The sequence below is a fragment of the Amblyraja radiata genome, chromosome 22 (genome assembly GCF_010909765.2).
Source record: "Amblyraja radiata isolate CabotCenter1 chromosome 22, sAmbRad1.1.pri, whole genome shotgun sequence".
In the NCBI taxonomy this organism is placed as follows: Eukaryota; Metazoa; Chordata; class Chondrichthyes; order Rajiformes; family Rajidae; genus Amblyraja; species Amblyraja radiata.
In genome coordinates, this window is record NC_045977.1 from 39,659,137 (window position 1) to 39,680,670 (window position 21,534).

At 41.3% G+C, this 21,534-nt stretch overlaps 1 protein-coding gene across 2 annotated transcripts in view; it reads right to left on the reverse strand.

Moving 5' to 3' along the window:
* Nucleotides 1–21,534, reverse strand: part of sdk1 (sidekick cell adhesion molecule 1) — a 577,103-nt gene that overhangs the window by 174,183 nt on the left and 381,386 nt on the right. For both annotated transcript variants that reach the window (XM_033041133.1, XM_033041132.1), the window contains exons 7-10: nt 13,193–13,383; nt 11,719–11,802; nt 4,833–5,027; nt 504–620 (exon numbers count right to left, since the gene is read on the reverse strand). In XM_033041133.1, coding sequence (XP_032897024.1) covers nt 504–620; nt 4,833–5,027; nt 11,719–11,802; nt 13,193–13,383 — 587 coding nt within the window. The remainder of the gene's footprint in view (nt 1–503; nt 621–4,832; nt 5,028–11,718; nt 11,803–13,192; nt 13,384–21,534) is intronic.

Here is a 21,534-nt window from a genome sequence, read left to right on the forward strand (position 1 = left end):
TTTTGAGTTCTATTCAAATTGCAATAACCCCCTCAGTATTTGACATTTCCATCCTCGGGAAAAAGGTGCTGGCTGTGAGTGATAACAAGGTTCCATATTCAAGTTGTGTTTATACTATAAAACAAAGTTTTATTTTTGTTTATTCCAGACACTGCACATTTCTTCATCATGCGCCTCCCATAATTGTATATACTTCTATCAAGTCTCCCATCAACCTCAGGTATTCCGCAGAAAACAATCCAAGTGTGTCCAACCTTTCCTTAAAGCTATACCCTGTAATCCAGGCAGCATTCAGGTGAACACCCTCTCCAAAGCCACCACATCCTTCCTGTAATGGAGTAACCAGAACAGCACGCAATATTCCAAATGCGGCCTCTATATCCCTCTGAATAGAAGGATTTTTGTCATTACCAGAAAAATAGCTTGAATATTAATAATTTTAAATTTGTGACATTGAGAACGATGAAAAGAAACTTCTTGAAGAAATGTTTGACTCTACTTGCCTTTCGCCCATGTAATGCCAGGCTTTGGTGCTCCCGAAGCTTCACAGTGTAAAACCGCCACTGCCCCATCTGTTACTGCAGTGTCTGATGGGGCTCTGATGAAGAAAGGTGCAATGTCTGAAAAAAATAGTATAAACAAAGTGTGAAACTTGTTTATCATGTAACTCGCAGCTGAATCTGAATCAGGTACAAAAGATTTATTTTCCCCCAAATTGACTGTGCATATGAGCAGTCTGTGTATTATCACACAGAACACACTGTACTTAATCACCTCAGATTATTTCATCATAAAATTATTATATATTGAAAGACCTCATATAAAATACTTGTTTTATAATTTTTTAGCTAAGCATCAGGATTGTTGCAAGCTAGAATTATGAATTTGGTACAAATACAGAATCTGAAAACACGAAACTTTTATAGTTGATACAATATAAGGTGACAAATGATGGAGATCTTAATGCATTCAGTAAATATGGGTATAATGAAGAAAACCTGAATAAAAATAAACGGACCTTTCTCCGTTCATTTGACTTTTTTATCTCCAAAGTTAAAAACAAATGCAGGTACTTAAATAAAAGCAGCAAATGGTGGGAATACAGCCCAGGTCAGCCCAGGTCAGGGAGCAGCTGTGGAGAGGTAAACCAAGTTAATGTTTCAGTTTGCTGGCCTCTCATTTGGAACTCCAATAATCGAAAGCATTATGGAGACACATTAAACCACAGATGGCAGAATCTTGAGCAAAACACAAAGTGCTGGAGGAACTCAGCGGGTCAGGCAGCATCAGACTGAAGAAGCGTCTCGACCTGAAACGTCACATAGCCCATTCCCTCCACAGATGCTGCCTGACCTGCTGAGTTACCTCAGCACTTTGTGTTTTAACATAACATGTTACCTATTTTCTTCTGCCCTCAGATGCTGTCTGACCTTCTGAGTATTTCCAGCATTTTCTATTGTTATTTATAACTTTATAACACAACCCCATGATCACCTTTGTCATTGCCACTGATACCTTACGTGTAACTGAGTCCTCTCACTTTTCCTTAATATTGCCTTTGGCCCTTTGGAACACCACAATCTGCTCTTCCGAATCTCCTCTCTGTTACTGCATGTCCTAGTTATCCTATTTCTCCATATGCTCAAGCAGCTTGTTAGCCTGTGCCATATGGTCCCCTCTTATGAGGCCTCCAGCACCATCCTTGACAATCTACTATCATGCAACTTCTTACGAGCATCATCTAGAACTGAGTTCACTTTCAACTTGTAGGAGTGACCTCTAATTCTGTTGACCTGCCACTAATATAGAATCTAAACATGTTTGGATTGTAGTTGCTGATATACAGATATTCCAGTGTAAACCAGTCTTTTGTTCAGTTAACATCGTCAAAAGAAAATACACTTTTTTGGGCAATTCCAGACCCTTTTTGACACTGGATTGGGTCGCATCAGCCTTCTCAAGCCTGCCCATGCTGAGTTTGATGATGTGAACATTCCTGACTAACTGTAAACTGAATTTTCTCACCTGATAAACAATTCATTGCCGTTTTATTCCGTCTTCAGAACAGTGTGCTCCTGCATTTCTACAGACAATTATTGAACCCTTAATTCACATCTTGTTAACTTCAAATTTCATTTCATAAAAGCACTTCTTACTAACATTGCTCTCTCAGCCTTTCAGAATTCAATTAATTCATAACTCTTGCACGTATTCCTCCTCAGAATAAAACTCACTGCTGCGTTCCCTTTCCTATCTGTTTCCCAACAAATTGATTTTAAAACCTTCACATTTATATCTTCTTACAACCTCTACGCCAGACACTTAGACCGATCATCACGAGCCACATGTTCCAGATCCCCAGGCTATGGATTTACTGCTTGTTCTTTATTCCTTCTGCACCGCTATCTTAGAATAATCTTTCAGTCGCTGAGCCTTATTCTTTGAAATTCTCTCTCACAACTCCTCTATGCTGTTGAATTTCTCCCAGTGTAGCAAAATCACCAAACACTCGCTTCTCTATCTATGCCTTCAGCTTAACAATCTGTATTCTCCTTTTCTGCCTTCATTCCTTCCACTCTACCCTGAGAAGTGTTTTTATACTGGAAACGATAGATGAAATGAAGCTGCTCAAACCAACGGCTTCAATAGTCATTATAATTTTCCAGGCTTTTCATTTGAAATCTTTGCTTCTCTAATTCTGGAGCTGGAGTAAATTTCAAGCAATAGACACAACTTAAAGGAGAGAGAAATTTAAAACAAATCCCTCTTATTCAGTTGCTGAAATTGCAAAACAGAATGTTGTAAGTACAATGCAATAAAGATCAGATCTGTTAATGACAAGGTTTGTTGGTGTTACAAAATGAAAACACGTAAAACTGCTTAAACTATAGATTTTAGAAATCGTTTTTGATTGTGTACACCTTCCTGGGAAATGAACCAAGACCGTGAAAATCCCACCAAGCAAGGTCAGTTCTTTTTTCACCCGAGACATGCAAGGAGTTAATGCATTTATCTCCTGTGATTTAAAGTATGTAATTAAGTTTTTGATAAACAAATTTGCACTAGTTTTTATAAATATAATTTGACAAAGTCATGTTCATAATCTTAACTCTTAAATAAACCTCTTATAAATGGAATGGCTATTTATTTACAACATTCCAGGAACAAATTGAAACTATTAATTTTGGACTGGGTTGCAAGACAACTGTGATGCTGTGGGAGCTCAGAGTTAGCTTTCAATAGGAACTCTGATGCAGCTTTATAGGACTTTGCTTCAGCCATATTTGGAGTATTACATGCAGTTCTGGCCGCTTCATTACAGAAAGGGTGTGGAGACTCTGGAATAAGTGCAGAGGAGGTTTACTAGAATGATGCCTGGTTTAGGGGTTATTAGCTACCGGCAAAGGTTGGACAGACGTGGATTGTTTTCTCTGGAATGTCAGAGGTTGCAAGATCTGATAGAAGTATATAAAATTACGAGAGGCTGAGATAGAGTAGACATTCAGAACCTTTATTCCAGGATGGAAATATCAAATACATGTGGGCACAGCCTGAAGGTAAGAGGGGCAAAGTTTAAAGAGAATGTGCGAGGCAAATATATTACACGGGTGATGGTTGAAGCAGATACAATTGTGACATTTCAGAGACAATTGGATCGGTATATGGATGTATTTTAGTTTATTTTTGTTTTAGAGATACAGTGCGGGAACAGGCACTTCGGCCCACCGAGTCCGCACTGACCAGCGATCACGGCACATTAACATTATCCTACATACACTCGGGACAATGTTTTACATTTACCAAGCCAATTAACCTACAAACCTGTACATTTTGGAGTGTGGGAGGAAACCGAAGTTCTCGGAAAAAACCCACGCAGATCACGGCGAGAAAGTAAAAACTCTGAACAGACAAGCACCCAAAGCCAGGATCAAACATAGAAACATAGAAATTAGGTGCAGGAGTAGGCCATTCGCAAACATTTGCCGACTCACCCAGCCTATCCAAGTCACCTTGCAGTCTCCTAGCATCCTCCTCACAGCTAACACTGCCCCCCAGCTTCGTGTCATCCGCAAACTTGGAGATGTTGCCTTCAATTCCCTCATCCAGATCATTAATATATATTGTAAATAGCTGGGGTCCCAGCACTGAGCCTTGCGGTACCCCACTAGTCACTGCCCGCCATTGTGAAAAGGACCCGTTTACTCCTACTCTTTGCTTCCTGTTTGCCAGCCAGTTCTCTATCCACATCAATACTGAACCCCCAATGCCGTGTGCTTTAAGTTTGTATACTAATCTCTTATGTGGGACCTTGTCGAAAGCCTTCTGGAAGTCCAGATACACCACATCCACTGGTTCTCCCCTATCCACGCTACTAGTTACATCCTCGAAAAATTCTATAAGATTCGTCAGACATGATTTACCTTTTGTAAATCCATGCTGACTTTGTCCAATGATTTCACCACTTTCCAAATGTGCTGCTATCCCATCTTTAATAACTGACTCTAGCAGTTTCCCCACTACCGATGTTAGACTAACGGGTCTCTGGCGCTGTACTACTTCTGCAACTCTACTGCTGCGCCACCGTGCCGCCCCTAATGTACGGGGAACAGAGGAATATGGATTATCTGCAGTCTGACAAGAGTTGGTCTTGGCATCATGTTTGGCACAAACATTATGGGCCGAAGGGCCTGTTCTTGTGCTTTACTGTTCTATGTTCTAACTCCTTAATGAGAAAAAAATGCAATGCAGTGTTAACCACTGCTCTAATATTTCTTTCATCGCAACATTCAGAGGCAGGTTTGAATTCCCATAAAAAGCAGGTTGATACTTACTGGTAACAGTCAGATAGGAGGCTGATTGAATATCTCTGGCTTCATTCCCAGCAAAGCACTGGAATATTCCAGAATCTTCAGGGACCAGCCCCTGAATCTGCAAGGTCCCACTCACCATCACCTTATATCTGCTGTTGTTCAACATGATTACTGGGACTGAGTCCTTGTACCACTGCAGACTGGGTACGGGTATACCTGCACATAATGAAGAGTTAAACCGCATATTGCATTCGTTTTTTGACAATGTTTTGAAGCATGAAGCAATAGAACCATAGTAAATGTGAACAATGTTATTTTTGCAGTTTAATTGAGAGATACAACATGGAAACAGGCCCTTTGGCTCACTGAGACCAGGGTGACCACCTGTTCAAACTGATTCCATGTTATCTTACCGTCTCATCTACTCCCTACACACGAGAGGTAATTTTACAGAGGCCATTTAATTTATCAACCAGCATGTACTTGGGATGTGGGACTAAACGTTAGCACCCGGAGGAAACCCTCACTGTCACAGGGAGAACGGGCAAACTCCACACAGACAGCACCCGAGGTCAGGATTGAATTCCAGTGGCTGGAACTGTGAGGCAGTAGCACCACTGTGGGGAGAGCTTTAACAAGGATTTTACTTCGGAGTCACGTGAGTGACTACGTGAAGAACCCCGCCAGGACGCATGCGTGTCATATCGCTTTCACGCTTGCGAAACGACAGGCGGGGTGGAGCGTTCCCCCGCAGCGGTAAGTTTGAAACCGCGACCTGCAGGTAAGTGATTTACTCTGCGGTAGTTTTTGTCCCCGCGCTGTTTTTACACAGGGGGGGGAAGCTGGACAAAATAGTGTCCACAAGTGCTGCGAGTAAAGCTGGCTGGGGAGGACCGCGAAGTTGCGGGAGCCAGCAGCAGCTGAAGGCACAAGCCCCGTAAGTGGGATCAGCTGTGCCGACTTTTGGTCCCGCGCCGGCCAGAACACCACGGTAGACTATTCAGATGGGGCCGTCGACTTTTGACAAGTCGAAAACGGCAGGAGGCGGGGTGGAACGACGTTCCCCCGTAGCTACAATTTAAACCAGGACCTGCAGGTAAGAGCTGCGGTCTTTTTGTGTTTTCCCATGCTCATTACAGGTGGAGAAACCAACGGGCTGCGACAAAGCTGGTGGACTAGCAGCGGCCAGCGGCACTTGAATCACCTATAATGGGATCAGCGGTGCCCGATGTCGCCTCCGCACCGGCCAGATCCACTCCGTGGCCGGGCGATAAGGCAAGACAAAAAACCATCAAAGTCGTGGCCTCAGAGGAGTCCGACTTTGAGCAGCCGCGGGCGGCCAGCGACCGTGAGCACTGGAGCCGGATGGAGCGGTGTGTGGAGCATTTGCTCCAACGTGACAGGCTCCGGGAGATGGAGTCGGGTCACAGTGGGCTCTATGGCAAACCCACAGCAGTACCTCTTGAAGGGCTGCACAGTGCTTCTACCTCATTAAAGGGGAGCACTGCGGGTCAGTTCTGGGCTGATCTGGAAGAGGGGTTCGCAGAAGAAAAGTCAAGTGTGCAGGGGGTGCAGGAACAAGAACACCTACTGGACATGGTGTCCAACTTCATACAGCCAGACCAGGCTGGCCAAAACCTGGAGCAAAAGCTAGCTGCCAGTATAGACTATATGTCTCTCAACCAGCTACAAGAACAGGCTGTACTGGACACCACATCAAGACACCGATACTACTATTTGGAGGCAACCTATCGAAGCAAGTCAAGGAGCTCGATGAGGAAGCAAAAACCCTGGGACTAATAAAAGGGACTCCATCAAATACCCACTACAGCCATAGACAGCACCCCTACGCACCCACCAGTAGAGCAAGACCGACTGGTGAAAGCTCGAAGGCCCGGTACACAAATCATGAGTCTTTTTTAGGCCATGGCCCAGGCCGGCCTTCCTGGAAAATACACAGACCTCCAACGTCAACCAAACCACAAATCCAGACACCAGCGCATCAACATCAGCGAAGAACTTACAAAAAGAAGTAAACCTGCCACTGGTAACTATGGAGGTAGGTGGGTCTGGTTCCCTACAAAATACAGGGAGCATGGAGGTTGGGGGGGAGAATACACTCCTTTCTGAATGCATGGAGCATGTTAACAACAGATACTTACATTTTAAGCAGTATCCAGGGATATACAATAGAATTTATACACAAGTACAGCCCTCCAGTTCAACATATACCGAACCGAATGTTCGTACTTTCTGGTAAAGAAAAATCAGAGGCGCAAGCTGAACTGGAGCGGCTTTACGCAAAAGGTGTAATTGAAAAAACCCAACACGAACCACTAGAATTCGTGTCCAATATATTTACCAAAAACAAAAAGATGGTGGTTGTCGCATCATCATAGATCTGACCAAATTGAATACATTTGTACAATATATTCATTTCAAAATGGAAACCTTTGTTACTGCTAAACAATTAATTTCCAAAGGTTACTTCATGGTCAGCATCGATTTAAAAGATGCTTACTATTCAGTGCCTATACGAGGTGACCACAGATGTTACTTAAAATTCAACTGGATGGGACAGCTCTGGCAGTATACAGCACTATCAAATGGATTATCATCAGCCCCAGGCTGTTCACAAAAATTTTGGAACCAGCCCTAGCGTTTCTACGGAAACAAAAACACATGGTCATGGCATATCTAGATGACATACTTATTGTGGGCAACTTTGGAATTGGCCAAACAAACTGTAACAGCCACAAAACAGTTATTTGAAACTGGGGTTTATTATCCATCAAGTTAAATCTAAATTAACGCCTTCCACTACTATGGACTATTTGGGGTTCACAATTGACTCAGTTCACATGTCGGTGACTTTGCCGAAGGGAAAGGCTATAGACTTAATAGAGGCTTGCAATAACCTCATTGACATCAGTAACCGTCCATCAGATTGGTAGCAAAAGTAATTGACAAAATGGTGGCTGCTTTTCCAGCCACTCAATTTGGACCTTTACATTACCAAAATTTACAGAGAGCAAAAATACAAGCACTCTAAATCAATGCTGGTCATTTTGACAGACCAATGCAGCTACCAATCAAAGCTATAATGGAACCAAAATGGTGGATAGATAACATTTGGCTTTGTTTCAATCCAATCATTGTCAGTAACCCTTATATGGTGCTACAAACTGATGCCAGTGCACTTGGTTGGGGTGCCACCAATTCCATCTCCAGCTGTGGAGGTAGATGGACTGCTCAGGAGGCATCATTATTACTAACACTGGGCATAAACTACCTGGAAATGTTGGGTGCATTCTATGGCCTAAAGTCATATTGTACTGGGTCATATCACCAGCATGTTAGACTACAGATTGACAATACCACCGTGGTAGCATATATCAACCACATGGGTGGAAACAAATCGACATCATGTGACAATCTGGCTAATACAATTTGGCAGTGGTGTATCCAGAGAGATATTTGGATATCAGCTACTTACCTACCAGGTAAACTAAATTTAGTGGCAGACACAAGGTCACGCAAATTTAATGAAAACACCGAATGGATGTTGAATAAAAAGTATTTGCTGATATTACAGCACGATATGGATCACCAGATATCGATCTATTCGCATCCAGGCTTAATCACCAGTTATCAAATTATGTTTCATGGGAACCAGACCCTGGGGCAGCGGCGACAGATGCATTTTCGCTGCATTGGGGGGAAATTGTTTATTTATGCATTCCCTCCTTTCTGCCTCATCAGTCGGGTATTAAGGAAAATACAGCAGGACTCTGCGTCTGGTATTTTGGTAGTACCCGATTGGCCTACTCAACCATGGTTCCCAGTGATAATGAACATGGTATTAGAACCATGTATCACCATCCCGAATAGACCAGACTTGTTGGTTCATCCCGTAACAAGGGATAGCCACCCATGCCATAACTATTTGAATTTATTCATTTGTAGAGTTTAAAAATACCTCTACTACAGCTGGGACTGACGGACCGAACAGTGAACATGATTTCGGCGGCCCAAAGACAGTCCACCAAAAAACAGTATCTGGTCTATATCAGGAAGTGGGAGATGTATTGTAACAAAAACAGCATCACCTACAGAGAAATGGACATCCCGTCTGTTCTGGAATACCTGGCAGGTCTCCATTATGATGAGGGGCTCAGTTATAGTGCCATCAACTGCGCCAGAAGTGCCTTATCGACTTATCTATGGCAAGGAACAGAGAGTCACTCTGTTGGAACTCACCCACTGGTAACAAAACTTATGAGGGGAATTTTTAATACCAATCCCCCAAGAACCAGGTATTCCCAAATATGGGATGTGAGTATTGTCCTGAAGATGCTCAGGAATTGGTCTCTAGCAACAGCTCTGTCCCTACATAGACTGACATTAAAAACAGTCATGCTAATGGCATTGGTCACGGCACAAAGGGTACAGTCATTACATAAATTAAGACTGGACAACATGACTTCTTCATCTAAAAACGTTACGTTTCATATTTATGAATTAGTGAAACAGAACAGACAGGGATCAGCGGGCCTCAATATCGAATTTAGGTCTTACCTAACAGATGATCGTCTCTGTATAGTAAAACATTTGTCGTTATATATGGAGAAAACGAAAATCATCAGAGGCAATGAGAAGGCACTTTTAGTCAGCCATAAGCAACCACACAAAAAAGTGTCGGTCCAGACCATCTCAAGATGGCTGAAACAGGTTCTAACACAGGCTGGGGTGGATACTAATATTTTAAATCTCATTCCACCAGGGCTGCAGCTACATCGGCAGCTATGCAGTTGGATGTACCAATGGACCAAACCCTCAAGGCAGCAGGATGGTCAGGGGAAAAAACATTCCAACTATTTTATCATAAACCAGTCATTAAACCTGGAACATTTGCAGAAACAATTTAAGTTCTGTAATTTAATTACCCCATAAATAGGGGTTATAATTTGTGTTAATAAATTCATGGATTTCAATGTCGGATTCATGTCTAAAATATGTTGACACAATTCCTCCTACAGTCATCAAGGCAGATGTGATGCATGGACTCGTTTCCACGGCATGAAATCACAGAGCTTCAAAATCTTCACGTAGTCACTCACGTGACTCCGAAGTAAAATAGTTAGATTAAACGAGACCTTACCAGTTTGAAGTTTGATCGTTATTTTATGAGGAGTAACATTGAGGGATTACGTGCCCTCCGCTCCCACCCTTGATCATATAGTTAACTGGTATCTCTTCTCTAATCTTACTATGTTTAGTCATTACAGTTATCTGTGATTTCACACCGCTGCTTTGAAGAATGACATGCATGCGTCCTGGCGGGGTTCTTCACGTAATCCCTCAACGTTACTCCTCATAAAATAACGATCAAACTTCAAACTGGTAAGTTCTCGTTTAATCTTACTATTATACCTTATTAAAGTCAACTTCATGTGGGGATTAAGGGAATATGGCAAGTCATGAAAAGTATACTATTATCAGGCAGGACTGTGCGATCGGAAGGATCAGTCCTGCTGAGCAACTGTTTTCAATTAAGTTATTTTTACACTTCCAGATACACTCAATCTATCGTGCTGAAATAACTTTGGTTAATTTTTACTGGCTGGTATTTTTTCAAGGTTCAGGGATTATGGATAAATTGCTAACTGCTTTATCTTTCAATTTAAAAGTCAACCTGGGACAAAGTTATTTTATTCAGACAATAAAAAGACAATTTCTTTGGAACAAATATCTGGACTGTGTCTGCCAAGGCTTTCTTTTCAGTCAAAAGGTTGCACATTCAAGTCCCACTCCAGAGGCTTGTGTAAGGAGGGTAATTCGCGCTAATGCTTAGCCAATATGTAACATTCGATCAGCATCCCTACAACAGGTCAGGTTATCATCATACTGCCGTTTGTGTGCATGTGTTGTGTGCAATAATATGGTGATTAAGTTACTGGAGTAACATCACATGCTCGACTTGATGACCTGCAGACAGGGTTCAACTCCAACCTCAGCAATTACAGATTTTAAATTCAAGTAAATTGGAAGTGTAAAGCCAAACAATGAAGACACAACAGACTGCAGATACTGGAATTTAGAGCAACAATCAATCTGCTGGAGGAACTCTACGGGTCGAGCAGCACCTGTGGGGGGAGAAGGGATTGCCATTGCCCGTTTTGGGTTGAAACTCGAAAAGCTGCTTCGGGACCTGATGCCTTCTGATGACCTATTTTGTATTCTATATGTGTGGTATCTAATTGAAAGTTATTCCGTGATTGTAATAGCAATTGTTTTTGGTATCCAAATATGATTGATAATCATTTTCCTAAAATATAGAGCCGACAGCAATCAACAGGATTGATTTAGTTGCCTTATTTCTCCTTTAATTTACATAAGAACCTAAGAAATCACAAGAGTAAGGCACATAGCCGCCCGTCTTTTCCACCATTCAAGAAGAGAGGACCTGGCAGGAAAGTTTAGAGTTTAGTTTAGAGGTACAGCATTGAAACAGGCCTTTGGCCTACCGAGTCCATGCCAACCATCGATCATCCGTCCACATTAGTTCTATGTTATCCCACTTTTACATCCAATCCTTTCACACTAGGGGCAACTTACAGTATCCAATTCACCTACAGGATAAGGTCAGTAGGAATGAGAAGAGGGTTTGCATGAAAGTAGAGGATTCAATGTTCATGTCATTGTGTTGTCGGCTAGCCCAAGCAGAATAAGAGATGCTGTTTGGTCTTCCCATTTCCCAAGTGGCTTGCAATTGGGTGTGCCAGCTTGCCCTGGAGGACACAGCCCAAATACTTTCTCCTCAGTACTCTCCCCTTCTAAACCTTTTACAGACATAATCTACCAATACAAAAAGGGATGAGACGTTTAGTTTATCAGCAACACTCACCCATAGCTCTGCACGGGATATCAACAGTTTTTTCTACTTCACCCAGAATCCTCCTGTTGGGCTCTTCAGTAAAATATGGCGGTTCTACAGGAGGAAGATAAAGCAAATGTACAGAAAACATGTATAAGTAGATTTTAAATATAACATTGAAGTTTATTTACAATCATCCTAGATAAGTGGTTCCTTCTTCTTAGTACTTTCTTTGTACCAACATACTGGCAGCTCTAAAAAGTCATAAACTAAAATTTCACATTTTTAGTATTTTTAATATCATGAACAAACTACCAAAGTTTAAAAAAAAATGTATTAACTAAATTAGTCAGTCGGGCCCTTAAATAGCTTAAAAAACATATGATGATGATCATATACAATAGACAAAAGGTGCAGGAGTAGGCCATTCGGCCCTTCGAGCTAGCACCACCATTCACTGTGATCATGGCTGATCATCCACATTCTGTACCCCATTCCTGCCTTCTCACCATATCCCCTAATAACACAATGTTGTTACCTATCTTTGAGCTCTATCTAACTCTCTCTTGAAAGCATCCAGAGAATTGGCCTCCATTGCCTTCTGAGGCAGAGAATTCCACAGATTCACAACTCTCTGGGTGAAAAAGTGTTTCCTCGTCTCCGTTCTAAATGGCCTACCCCTTATTCTGGACTCCCCCAACATTGGGAATATACAATTTTATACAGTGGGTATGCAAGCAGAGAATTTCACTGTGCCTGGTCACATGTGACAATAAAGTATTCCATTCCATCTGCCATAGACACCAATAGCGTGGAAGGATATGCGTCCGGTACCTTTCTGTCTATATAAAAAAACACTGGTTCTTCTAATCCATGAAGCAAAAAACTTCAAAGGATCTTCCTTGGACACAGGGCACCTGGTGGTCACCAACTGGAATAATAAGCCAGCACTGTCCTCACTTAGACCAAGTATGCCGATGTTACCAGAGACATATGTCTGTGGTGATGGCACTGATGGTTGGAAACAGATGGCAAAAGTTGTTCCGTCCTAACCTTCCACCCTTTCACAACAGTTGCCGTGATAATGGATCCAATTCAAATAAGACTTGGTAGAACCCATTGCTTAAGGGAAGATCAAAGAAGACCCATGGATTTTATTTTTCAGCACTAAATTTAGGAAGCAAAGTATAAATGCAGATAACAATCCTTTTTTTTTGGCTTTAATCTATCCTAAAATACAGGAGGAGCAGTGTACAAAATTATTGTTACCATTTTAGCCTTGTCGGCAGAACATCTTCAAAAATATTTTAACTCTACTGTTGCACCAAGAAATAAAAAATCTTCCATTTGCTCTGCCTGTTCTTTACAGTCTTAGTTTTATTTCTTATTTAGTCAACATCATAGAGCATATTGATAAAGTGACTGAAAAGCTTTAATAACTGTCCTCCTTTCAAAATCTGAAGATGAAACTTGGCCCGCGGATGGTCAAACACAATGTTGTTACCTATAATGGATATGTAGGCATGTTCATGAACTGGAAGAACACTGCTGCTCTGTAGCGTGGCCACACACTCATACTTTCCAATGTCGGCTGATGTTGGATTTAAGATCATCAATCGCCTTCCGAAAACACTGATTCCACTTTTCAGTTTCACACCATTTCGTTTCCAGGTAATACTCAGTCTATCCACAGGCCTGTTGGAAAGGGCATTAAGTCGTACATTAACATTCAACGAGCCATCAATTTTATTAATCGGGGAAGTGAGCTGTAAATTAATTAGATCAGATTCTGTTGCCAAAAATAATGGAGGGTTTAATGGTGCTCGCCACAATTTGACTTGCACATTGCCCACATCTTGAGGATAGGAAGAGATACCCTGCGCATTGCGAATCATCACGTTATTGGATGATTTTATGCATTATTTTGTTTATGCCACAAAATTGCTGCTCTCCCTCACTTGTGCATTAATCACTTTTTAATTTTGGTGCAGAAAATTCCGCCTGGAACTTAACAAGTACCTTTTTAATGAAGCTAATTATGCACGCACTATGTCAAACATCCACCTAAACCCAGAAAAGCCCCGACTTGATAGGGTAGACACAAAAGGCTGGAGTAACTCAGCATCGCACCCCACCCTAGTCCTTCAACTAGTTTCACTGCCTTCTGATTAATCTTACTGTTCTCTGTATGCCTCGTTGTCACCTTCCCCTCAGCCTACTACGAACCTTTCTATATTTCCTTGATCATTTTTTGCTTTGATCTGTCCTTTTCATCCCTTAAGTTCACTTTGTACCTTTCCATATCTCTAGTTTCCCTCTTCCCGACTCTCAGTCTGAAGAAGGGTCTCGACCCGAAACTCACCCATTTTCCTTCCCTCCAGAGATGCTGCCTGTCCCGCTGAGTTACTCCAACATTTTGTGTCTTTATTCGGTGTAAACCAGCGTCTGCAATTCCTTCCTACACAACTTGATTGGGTAATCTCACTTTTGCAAGCAATGAATTGTTCAAGATTGGAAATTAATTAATTTTTCTATCTTTGTTTCTATCTTCTTTTAATCAGTTTATCTTTTCTTTCTTTTTCAATTCTTAACTTGATTTTATTCACGCTACTTCCTTGCCAGTCATTCCCATTTCTTTCTCAATGCCAAAACACTAATTGGTTTAAGAATGTACAGTGTCTGTCCTACTGTTAATGAATGTCATAAATTAATATTATTAGCTTTCCTTACAGAGACTTGTAAAACAAAGTTTCTTTGAACTTAAGATAGTGGGAAAGCATCTGATTAAGCACAATCTCACTGCTCTGGGCAATTAAATTAATGAAGTAATCCAAGTCATTTTCATTCAAACTAGAATGTGTTATATAAAATTTAATTAATATTGAAAATAAATTAAAAGAATCGTGTCTACACTTTATAAGTAGCTTATATTGATCTTCCTCTCAGAGGCCAGTTCCTGGCTTATCAGCCAGTCTTCCTGCATCATATTACAACACAGAGCCTCTCTCCACGGCACCACAAAAAGGGTTTGACAACTGGTGAAAACATGTCCAGAGCTTCAACTGCATTGAAAAAATAAAACAATTAAAATAATTATCCCACTTAAAATACAATTAAACTGGCTGATTTGATAATGATGAAAATAATGATTGATTACCCATTCTGCCAGTAGGTAACCTTCTGTCCCTGGTTTTCAATGGGAGCACTATACGTATTAGGTCTGACCCAAAGAAGGGAAATCTGCACATCCTTGTGCCGCTCAATTAGACCGAGCATTCACTGGTGCAGCGGACACAAGTTGCACAATGGAAGATTTCAATGCTGGGTTAAGTCATCACCAGTGCTGGACCTCAGCCCTTCCACAGACAGTACAGATATATCTGACAGAAGTGCTGGTGCTTGGGCAGAGGATTTGCCCCATGGGTTGGCTCATCATTCCATGGGTCATAGGAGCAGAATTAGGCCATTCATCCCATTCAGTCTGCTCCGCCATTCGATCATGGCTGACTTATCTTTCCCTCTCAACCCCATTCTTCTCCTTTCTCCCCGTAACTTTTGACACCCTTGCAAATCAAGAACCTATCAATCTCCACTTTAAAAATATCAAACGGCTTTGCCTCTACCGCCGTCTGTGGCAATGAAGTCCACAGATTCACCACCCTCCAGTTGAAGAAATTCTTCCTCATCTCCATTCTAAAGGTACGTCCTTTTATTCCGAGGCTGTGCCCTTTGGTCCTAGACTCCCCCATGCCTGGAATCATCCTCTCTAAATCCACTCTACCTAGGCCTTTCATGCCCCACTATTTTCCACAAAGACATTTCTCTTTTAACTAAAGCTTCAAGGTATTATTCAGAAAGTACATCTACGTGTTTCACACTGGTGAATGGAGATTCATAACATAATGTGACCATCCCAATGTCCGTCCCAATTTAGGTATCAGAGTGATACACTGGCAATATTACGGCAAGACTTTAGTAAAGTTACTTTATAGTTTACAGCGTGAATATATTAAAGAATGCCTATCATAATTCTTCAACTAATCTAACCTCATCTTGACAAGCTCTAGATAGTTTGCTGGATGTGAGAAATCGTATTTGAAGTTGTTTATTATCACTCATTGAAACACAGTTATACAACAAATGCTCTATACCAATGTACTGGCTGCAGCTTCTGAGTTTAATATATCATCTAATCATTTGTATTCTTCAGCTTAATGCAGTACTCAGTCTACAGAGACTTCTTGTGTAATGATCCATTAATACTTGGCTTCAAACTAGCATTATCATTCCAGATATCTCACAGACCTATCATAGAAATGAGGAAAGGACATACGAGACAACCTCGATGGAAATACTGCAGATATCGAAGAATTCAAGCACTCTTTTAGAAGATAAAATGTGCATTCAATCATTATATCCACATATTGTGTTTCATATTGTGCAATGGTTTCAAGGCTTGAATGAGTAAATGCAGCGAGAATCTAATTTGTAATTACTAGGGCAAATGTAGCAATTTACTTGATTAAATTACTCATATTCACAATTATCAGAATCATTAAGATTTATTTATGCTTCATTAGTCAGCTTTCAATATCGGGATGCTAAAATAAAATAGATCTTTCACTGTGATTTTAAACACAAAATATGGATGGCACAGCTCCATGATAACTTACTTACTGCCACCAACAATAACATTATTATTACCACATATATCTCTTAAACAATAAATGACACGGGAGAAGATGGAAAGCGTTACAACATAATGCAGTTAAACTTCCACACTAGGATCCCACCACAGTACCGAGATACTATAGTGACTGGTGAGTTAACTGAACCGCAGGTGTTGACCAAGTTTAATGCACCAGCATGTATTATTTTTAACATAATAAAAGCTCACAGGCACGAACAAAGTACATATCTGGCAAATGCAATGAAAGCAGGAACATGATTTTTTTACCCCACTGCTATAAAGGCACTAAATGTAGCCGCCAAGGAACGCAGGGGCGATACATACATACATGAAATCGACAGAAGGATGTAGGGCTGGGTGTTTATGCGTGCTATTTTTATGATATTTATTTTAGTTGTTTATCTTTTTAAATATTTTACTTTGTATGTATCGTTAGCTTTTAGAAATGTTTGAATGGTGCACTGACTGGCTGACATTTTACAATTTCGTTGTACATGGTTCATGTTACAATGACAATAAAGAAACTATTCTATTCTATTCTATGCCTCACAACTATACATGACCTTTCTCAATTTTACTAAAGCCTTTACCTCCGTTAAACAGGAAGCACTGTGGAACACCCCCCCCTCCTCACACTCCACTGCTCACAGAAATCCAACTATTCCGATTCCTTATTCCTTCATGATGGTGAACATGAATTCCAAAATGGCTCCAATCTTAGTGAAGACCAGGTGTCTAATACAGCTGCATCGTTGCCTCAGCACACTTTCAATCTTTCCCGGCTCATTGCTGCACCTTACCGCCAACAAACCTTGCAGAGAGTTGAGCAGTTCTTCAGAAGTAATAGGGAACTGTTTGGCTGACTGTAACCATACTTCAGAACTGAGGCCACTTGAACTGCAGTAGCCAAGCTGCAGTATGTAAAAGACACTTACATACCGGGAAGGTTGAAATCCAAGTCGTGGTTGGCTTATTTACTGAAGTGTATGAGATGATGGGACTCACATTCAGCATCAACAACCAAGGTTTGTCTACCAATCTGCACTGTGCTCTGATGATAAAGGTCTCGGCAATACCCCTGGAAATGTGGACCACTCCCAGGAGACACCTCTCAGCAAACTCATCAATGAGAACATTCATCACTGCCTTCAGGACACCAGTGCAGTCTTTGGACAATTGAAGATCAAGACTTAAAATCTGGCACATGGTCCACAGAGATCCCTGCCCACCTGCCACCTCTGAGACCTGGACTGCTTCCAGTGGCACCTCAATGCATCGGAGAGTTACCATCAATGAACTAAACATTACCATCCGCCAACTTTTATAAATATACTCAAGCCACCAAACAATGCAATGACCCTGGCCCGTGACTGTTCAAAGCCAATAAAGAGCATTCAGGATGGGGTGCTGTAAGCATCAAACCTATGCACAGATTCACATGTTAGCTGGCAATAATAGCAGCCATTTATTTGTTAATGTACCAGAGGTTCAAGTATTAAATTGCACAAAGCATTGGAAGATAAGAAAGCAATGATAAATAATACAAATGTAAATGGCAGAGTGTGCACATCACCTCCCAAACTAACCACTGCCCACCCCGTAGCCCCTTCCATCTGTGGTTTCCACATTGGTTTCATGAGTCATCTCAAAGCCCACAGGACTAGGATGCAAGTCATTCTCAATCCTGAAGGACTGTTTTAAGAAGAAGAAAAATGAGATGAGATTTATATCAGTCATCAGGGATTACAGTTAGTGTAAGTGAGTTGTGCATTCTTCTTTGTAAACGGGAATTACAGCAATTGTAGCATTTAACGTATCACTTCTTGCTGATTAATAAGCAGAGAAAACTTCTTGCAGAAATCTTTGCCTTGAGTAGACTGCTCCATGGGTCCAAACTCTGAAGCCGAGAAATAATTCCTGTATGTCTAAGAAGCTTTTAGATAGGTGCATGAAAATGTAAGGAATAGAGGGACATTGAGCAAAGAAGATTAGTTTATTTTAACATCATGTTCGTCACGGACGTTGTGGGCCGAAGGGCCTGTCCCTGTGCTGTGCTGTTCTATGTTGGATGCATGTCACCAAAGTTTGGAAGCAACCAAACAGGGACCCATTCAGCACAGATAATAGCAAAGATGATGAAAGAGTTAATCACCGGGAATGTGCCTCTCTGTGAGAGGTGATTCCGGTTCATCCTTCCTGGGGTAAAGCAATGGACTTGGCCAAACAGGGAACATAAAGATTCACATATAAACTTGCGATAATGAATGTTAAATACAACCAACCACACAGCCTCTTAATTAATAAATTGTCTTTCCACAGCTTCTAACTTTTAGTTATCCACAGATTCAAGTTCCAAACTAATTTCATTAATTTGTATCAATCTCACTTATCACAACTGTTCATTTAGAATCAGTTAGCGATTATCACAGAATGATAGCGACACAACCTCTGTAATCACCGCTGAAACTATTTACAATTAACACTGTAAATTATGTTATTTATTAAGGCAATCTACTAATTATTTGCTTATTTCATATATAAATACTATTGTGATTACATGGGTAATAAATGATTCTAACTTCTCGTTTGTTTATTTGGTTTATCGCTGATTAACTGTAATGAAGGATTAATTAATTCACTCACTAAGCTCTTTGGACCCTAATTGAACTCATGTAGAGAGATATAAAACAGTCAATATATTAAAGACTGACCACAATAATTTGCATTTATATTGCACCTTTGGTAACAAAATGTGACATTGAACCATATAAGATGATATTGAAAAGATGTCCAACATCTTTATAAATACATGATTTAAATTAAGGAATATCTTACAAGAAGGAAACAGCAGCAGAACAGTCTAGGGAGGGAGCAGCAAAGCTTCGGATCTTGGCAGTTTAAGGAATAAACTGTGACTCTGCACCTATTCCCATAGAGAAAAACGTTGGAACTTTACAAAGATATTGCCAGCACTCAAGGGGCTGAGCTATAGGGAGAGACCGGGCAAACTTTATTCCTTGGAATACGGGAGGCTGTATCTTATAGAGTGATCTTATAGAGGTGTATAAAATCAGGAAGGGGAATTGATAGGGTGAATGCAGTCTTTTATCCAGTGTAGGGGAATCAAGAACCAGAGGGCATAAATTTAAGGTGAGAAGGGAAAGATTTAATAGGAAGCTGAGATGCTACTTTTTCACTCAGAGGGCAGTGGGTATATGGAATGAGCTGCCATAAGCGGTTTAGTTTAGTTTAGTTTAGACATAGAGTGTGGAAACAAGCCCTTCAGCCCACCGAGTCCGCGCCGACCAGTAATCCTGCACATTAACACTATCCTACACATGAGGGACAATTTACAATTCTACCAAGTCAATTAACCTACAAACCTGTAAGTCTTTGGAGTGTAGGAAGAGAAAATCCACGCAGGTCATAAAAACTATCTACAGACAGCACCCGTGTTCAGGATCGAACCCGTGTCTCTAGCGCTGTAAGGCAGCAACTCTACTGTTGCACCACTGTGTGGTAGTTGAGACAGGTGGAATAACAACATTTAAAAGACACTTGGGCAAGTGCATGCCTTGGAAAGGTTTAGAGGGATAGAGGCCAAATGTGGGCAAATGGGACTAGCTTAGATGGGCATCTTGGTTGGTGTGGCAGGTTGGGCCGAAGGGTTTTAACATTAATGTCGTGCAAGGCTGCTCTCACAGTCAAATGAGATTACAATCAGGATGATTCAGAGCCAAGGGAGGGATTGAATCAATTACGAGGGAATGAAGACACAGGGAACTGTACATGTTGGTTTACAAAAAAAAAACACAAAGTGCTGGAGTACCTCAGCAGGTCAGGCAGCATCTCTGGAGAACAGGGATAGGCGACGTTTCAGGTCGGGATCCTTCTTTAGGCTTTAAGTCCTCCAGAAATGTTGCCAGACCTGCTGCGTTACGCTTGTAACGAAGAAATGAATGTCGAACAGGAAGGAAATCTAGGTTTGCCAATGGTAAATGTTGGGTAAGCAGTTTGACTATTTAGAGGTAGTGATGGAATAAGAGAAATTGCAGTAGAGGGCTACCAGCATATGTGAAGGAGCTAATGCCCTGCTTTAGGATGACATTATCGAAGGGAAGGTACAGATGGGAAAGAACAAAGGGGAAAAGAATGGACCTTTGGAGACACAGTTCAAGCGGGTTGAGACTAGATTGTCAGGCAGCACCATGATACAGCAATTTGTGCTGCTGACAGATCGAGGGACCCAGCTATGATTCAGGTGCTGTGTGTGTGGCATTTGCATGTTTTATTCTATGATTACATGGGTTTCTATGCAATGCCCTGTTTCCCTCTCATATCAATAAGGCCAGCTGACAGCTGGGTTAATTAGCTATTGTGCATTCCCCCTTAATGAACGTGAGTGGCAAAAAATCAGAGAGGAGGCATGTGAATAAGTTGAGAGGCTGCACAGGGAATAGCATTTAAGAAGGAACTGCAGATACTGGAAAACCGAAGGTACACAAAAATGCTGGAGAAACTCAGCGGGTGCAGCAACATCTATGGAGCGAAGGAAATAGGCAATGTTTCGGGCCGAAACCCTTCTTCAGACCTAAGGAAATAGGCAACGTTTCGGGACGAAACCCTTCTTCAGACCTAAGGAAATAGGCAACGTTTCGGGCCGAAACCCTTTGGGTTTCGTCCCGAAACGTTGCCTATTTCCTTCGCTCCATAGATCCTGCTGCACCCGCTGAGTTTCTCCAGCAATTTTGTGTACCAGGGAATAGCATTGTTGGGAATGTTGGGAGCCAGAATAGGCCAAATGCGCGCCTGTGTCAATCACGTTGAATTAGATAGTTAATCACAGAGAAGTTAGGGTCATAGTCGAGAATTCGCCTGATGTTTTCTTACAACACACCTTTGTTTCAATATTGTCAAGAGAGTCGGCAGCAATCACTAAAACAAATCTATTAGTCTGCGGGAGGCATTCTAAGTGCGCAAGGCCAACATTTTTCCCTTTAGCTTACTGACTTTTTAAATAGGCCTTTGGGACAAAAGTCATTGGAATGGTTCTAAATCACTTTAAAGCAGAAATTTAAAATAATTCATTATCTAAATTGCAGTTTATTATGGAGTGTGTCCCTGAATGGATCAGTGCGTAAATGCAGAAGGATGCT